The sequence below is a fragment of the Arachis ipaensis genome, chromosome B02 (assembly GCF_000816755.2).
Source record: "Arachis ipaensis cultivar K30076 chromosome B02, Araip1.1, whole genome shotgun sequence".
NCBI classification, from domain to species: domain Eukaryota; kingdom Viridiplantae; phylum Streptophyta; class Magnoliopsida; order Fabales; family Fabaceae; genus Arachis; species Arachis ipaensis.
This window is the reverse complement of record NC_029786.2, coordinates 6912260-6917905: the sequence shown is the minus strand read 5'-3', so window position 1 is coordinate 6917905 and position 5646 is coordinate 6912260. Positions and strand designations below refer to the sequence as shown.

At 36.4% G+C, this 5646-nt stretch overlaps 1 protein-coding gene across 4 annotated transcripts in view; it reads left to right on the top strand.

The window, feature by feature from the left end:
- LOC107624741 overlaps positions 1–5399 on the top strand; it is a 39917-nt gene extending 34518 nt beyond the window's left edge. The window contains exons 1-9 of one of the 4 annotated variants that reach the window (XM_016327181.2): positions 2779–2947; positions 3063–3288; positions 3404–3468; positions 3606–3704; positions 3834–3881; positions 4038–4107; positions 4194–4265; positions 4667–4795; positions 5105–5399. In XM_016327181.2, coding sequence (XP_016182667.1) covers positions 2844–2947; positions 3063–3288; positions 3404–3468; positions 3606–3704; positions 3834–3881; positions 4038–4107; positions 4194–4265; positions 4667–4795; positions 5105–5251 — 960 coding nt within the window. In that variant the 5' untranslated portion in view covers positions 2779–2843 and the 3' untranslated portion in view covers positions 5252–5399. Of the gene's footprint in view, positions 1–2775; positions 3289–3403; positions 3469–3605; positions 3705–3833; positions 3882–4037; positions 4108–4193; positions 4266–4666; positions 4796–5104 lie in introns of those variants that run through there. The other 3 variants (XM_016327182.2, XM_021115316.1, XM_021115314.1) reach the window with 3 other exon arrangements.

Here is a 5646-nt window from a genome sequence, read left to right as displayed (position 1 = left end):
CAACCCGAGTCAAAGTACCATTTAGAATTACCTGGAGAGGTGGAAAAAGCAGTAGGGGTATTATCAGAAACAAAGAGAAGACGCTGAAGAAGAGATGCAATATCAGAAAGAGAGACAGGAGACGAGTTGAGTGGACTAGGACGTGATGGGCGGGTAGGACAGGCAGTAATTAAGTGTCCCGAGAGCTTGCAGTAACGGCAGAACAGCTGTGAACAATGGTAGCTAAGATGACCTTTCTGGTGGCATGTGCGACATTCAACAGAAGGACAGTCGGGGAAGAGATGCCCAGAACGGTTACAGTTTCGACAGAATTTACCCTTTCTGTTGGTGGCAGCAAAAACATCTGACTTTTCCATGATAGCAGTCACAAAGATCAAAGAGAGGAGAGAAAACGGCAATTTCAGAGCAGAAAATGAGAAATCGGAGTGCAGAATCAAAAAGAGCTCACCAAAAAACCTTAGGGAGGGACCCACTTGTCTGCCACGTAAGCGCCACATCAGCGCCACGTCAGCGATGTGACGACACGTGGCAGCACCGGATTAGCGGAAGGAGACACGCTGGCGACGGGTGGCACGCGGGTCAAAGGGCGGGTCGGGTCGGGTCGTCGCGGGTCAGGGTTGCCCAAACAGATTGCGTTGCGACACGTGGACGCACTAGGGACGTTCGATCTGCACCAAGATCCAACGGCTGCTGAAGCTTCTGGATGAGAAAAGAGTGGTGGTGGACAGCAACGTTCCGGCGGCGCGTGAGGGCGCGTCCGGTGGCCTCTGGCGGCGATCTTGGCGGCGTTGGAAAGCTGACGGAGAGAAGAACACGATGATGCCGGAGGTGACGAACCAAAGCGTCGGAAACAGATCGAAAAGTGCGAGCAAAGAGGCACGGGTGGAATCTGGAAGGAAGATCAACCTGGTCGTGGTAGGGTCTTTCGGCGGCGCGTGGAGGTGCGTCTGGCGGCGGTTCTGATTGCGTTGGAATCACGACGACAAGACGAACAAGATGGTTACGGGGGTGACGAACCAAAGCGTCGAAAAGAGAACGAAAATAGAGGCCAAAGAAGACTGCCGAAAGGAAAAAACAAAGGGGCTATGAACAAATATTCATTGAAAAAAAAAAGACCTAAGCTCTTGATACCATGATAGAAACAAGAGACTGAGAGAATAATATGAAAAGTGTATTATTGAGTTAATACAAAGGTACAATATACAAGGGGTATTTATAGGTGATAAATGAATCAAAGTAATAAAGACATAGAATCCTATAATTAATGTACAGATATACTATATAAATATAGACGATACTAATTGATCCTAATTATATTCTAACATCCCCCCTCAAACTTATTTAAAACAACGAAATAAAGAGAAAAAAATTGCATAAACCGATAAAACGAGTGCAGATGGAACTGCCGGAAGGAAGCGCAGACGGAACTGCCGCTATCTGAAGGAAGTGCAGACGGAACTGCCGGAAAGAAACACAGACAAAACTGCCACAAGGAAACACAGACGAAACGCAGACGGAACTGCCACGAGAAAATGCAGACGGAAATGCCACGAGAGAACGCAGACGGAACTGCCACAAGAGAACGCAGACGAAACTACTGAAAGAGAGCGAAAACTATATGATTTCTTCATAAGAATAGGTAAGCAGCAGATGACAATGGTGTTTGATCTTTCGACTCAGAAAAACACAAGAAAACATGCTAATCGGTGAGGTGAAAAAGTATCAATGGAGCGACAAAAAATAAGAAAAAATGACATAGAAAAAAAGTGTAAAAACTACGATGATTTCATCGCAAGGAAAACAACCTATTCTCTTCAAGGATGATACCATGGCTTTTATAATTCTGTAAGGGGTAAAAATGAATTTCTATTTTAAATTCAAATTTCAAAAATAAAAGTTAGCAGTATAAAACAATCAGGAAAAAACAACTTACTGAAGATTACAATAAGAAACGATAAAATCTGTCCATAAAAATAATAGTTAAAAAAAAAACAAATACTAAGAAGATATAATGGCAATGGCATAACCATGGTGAGCCATGAATATATGTCAATGTCATGTAAATGAACAGTGCCTCCACAATTCTACTTTATGACCCGCTGAAATTTCACTAACTTAAAACTCTCTATTAGAAAAATATATTAGATATTAGATATTAGATAGATAGATAGATATATTAGATTAGACATTAGATAATATTAGATGTTTTTTAAAATATGTTTTAAAATTTATGTTAACAAGAGTTTATATTTTAAGGAAAAGTATAGGTAATCAATATTTTTGAACAATGTGTAAACAATATGAATTAATAAGATTAAAAAATAAATTTAATTAGTAACATTAAATTATAGTGTAATGTATTTTTATTTAATTGATAATTATTCATATTGTTCAAGATAATCATTATTTACCTAGTACTCCCCATATTTTAATATATGGTCGTGCAACGTATGCTGAAGAGGTTCCTGAATCCATGCGCTTCTGCCCTGCTGCCATGGCAAGTGTTGTTAAAAATTAAATTAATAAAAACCTTATAGATAGCAAAATAAAAACAATAATATTAAAAATATTATTTATATATTAAAAATTTAAAATTAATCACAAAAAATAATTATTATATATTTATATATAATATATATTATTTAATTTATTTTTAATATATATTTTATACTAATAATTAATTTTAATTTACATATAACATAATTAATTTAATAATTGATTTAATATTTAACCTGAACTCGTGCAAAATGCGCCCTGGAACTTCAACCTTTAATCTTCTATTATAAACAGAACAATCCATAGCCAAATTCTATAGTAAAATTACCAACATTGTAACAACAACAATGGGCAAGGAGGTCCGCGAACTTCATGTTCTTTTCTTCCCGTTCTTTGCTAACGGTCACATAATCCCATGCGTTGACTTAGCCAGAGTTTCGCCGCAAGAGGAGTGAGTTTGACACTGAATATTCAAACTACGCAGATTCGGAGTCTGCTTCATTTCACATCAAAGATTGTAACTTCACCGCCAAGACTAAACATTTCTCTGGTTGGAAACTTTCTAGGGTTCTTGCCGCCAAAAGAGTCAACATGAGAGCCAAATTGGTTGTGTTCCCAATACGAGGGAGAAACTGGTGCTTCAGCAGAGCCATTGATCATTCTCTTAAGAATTCAGCTACTTCTTCCTCTCATTCTCCTCCAACGTTCAAAGAACTGTGGAAGGGCATTAATGTTGCTGATAAACCCTTTAATGCCAAAGCTGAGCTTCTTGCTGATTACTGTGGCAACAAGGTGCCTTTTTGTTGTTTCGATCATTGTATTAACTTCTGTTTCTTGGGTTGTCACATTCTTGTGTGTACTGTTTTCTTAACCAATTGCTTTATTTGGTTGTGGTTGCGGTTAATAGATGAATAAAGCTTGGATTGGTTTGGAAAAAGCACCGGATGGGTCTATCAAGAAGAAGATTCATGGGTTAGTTTGTTACATTGTTGGTTTTGAATGCTTTTTTATTCATGGGTCTATCTAGAAGAAGAAGGTGATTTTTAGTCTTTTAAAAGTGTTGATTACGCTATGCATAATATGCTCGAATGTGATTTGAGTTGTTGCAGGTGGGGGTCATGGCTTTTGTCACAGGTTAAGCCCTCAGAGATATTCTTGAAATCTATATCGAATGAAGTCACTAGCATCGAAGTCATTTACCCTTCAAGGTTGGTGCCGCAGCCTTGTTTTGATGCATACTTGCTTGGTTTTGGAATAGTTTAGTAGTTTACTACTCTTAATAGTAGATTCGCCTTCGATATATGTTTATTATGGGGTTAATATGTTTATTATTGCAGTCTGAATGCACAACTTGTTCGCCGAAGATTAAGACATATTGCTATGAGGTAATTCTCCCTCAAACACCTGTTCCAAAAAAATAAAAAGAAGCAAAAGTTGATGGTGTAGGAACAATAATTTAATCTGGAATTTGTTAGTGTAGCTTCCAATTTAATTCTGTATTTAAATCTTCATTGTCATATGAACTATTGTCTCATTTACAGGGGAACAATTATCCACCGGAAATACTTATATGCTACAGTTTCATTGATTCCATTTTCCTCTGCACTGATGGTATGTATGTGCTCGGTGGACTTGTGTTTGCACTTTAATATCTATCTTGGCTTCAATTGATGGCCATTCTTAATTGTACATTGTAGGTTTTACCTTTGCCTAATATCGCATTCTTCTGGGTTTCATTTCGGGCTTATTCTCATTGGAGAGCCCTTCAGGTTTGTACTCCTATTAGATTTGCAATGCACTTGCAGTTTATTATTCTCCCTCTACTATAATAATTTATAGTAATCTGTGTTTTGCTGCCACAATCAGAGATGTCTCTACTGCTCATGTTTGTCTTGGCTCTCTACTTTCATACGATAGTGTCATGTTTTATTGTCTTGCGGCATGCGCAATCAGTGGATTCATTTATGCCTAGTATGTTTCGGAAGGGGCATCATTTGATTTGGAAGGACTTTGAAAATTGCATGGTTCTTGATAGGTGTTCACTTTCAATTAGGCCAATGGATAGTAGATCCTTAGTATTTTTGTACAATGTTTCGAGCTGCTTCGCTTCTGACTTGATTTATCTTGAGTTGAGCATAAGTTTCTGTTATGTTTTTTGTTACCTTCTTAGGGAAGTGAGAAGCTATTCCAACTCGCCTCCGATAGCAGCAAGATGTCTAACACATCAACTCATAGGAAGGAAACTGAGCATAATGACTCAACCAATAAAACTCATAATAGTTCAGATGAACCACACATGGTAAGTGTCTCATGCAATCTGATAGATAGCATCAAGTAAGACAATTGATTTAACAATTTGCAAAATATGTTATTATATTTAGAATGCATGCTTCATAGTTTTGTAGGCTAGAACTATTTTTTAAAGCCTTTGATACATTGCATGTACAAGTGAAAGCATATTATTGTTTTGCTTAATGAACCACTTTTGAGTGAATGCTACAATTTTGATCTTTTAATCATATAATTTCATATCATATCCCCCAAAAAAATGTGTATGCTAACATTTATTTTGTACTTTGTTTTTTCTTTTAATAATCATATGACTTAGAAATTGCGGCCATTGGAAGAACTTGATGATCTTGTTGAACTTGAAGATGGGAAAGACGGCCTGAGTGAACAAGCCATCACAAAAATTTGCAAGATATATGAATTGAACACCAAAGATGTTCTAAAATACGAGAAGTCTACTTTTTGATCAGCACAGTTTTGTAATGCAACATGATATTTTCTTCACTAATTAATTCATTTACATTTTTAAGTGTAATTACATGAATTTTTGTAAGTAGGATTTTATAGAGATATTGGTTCAGAGTTTTGAGTTGAATAACTTCATCTTCGATTGTGTAATTTCAATTGTTTGCTATTATTTTTATAGTTAGTTATAACAAGTCTTGACCTCAATAAAGGAGGAGGCTAATAGGAGTAAAAAAAAAAAAACAGCAACGAAATATACATTGACACACATTTTATATTTGTTTTTTATTTTTATCTACCATATCATACACAATAAAACAACAAACACTAACTATACAATAATTTCTTTGGCATTGCTGAATTAAAATTTTATTACTATTCACTACATACAAGAAC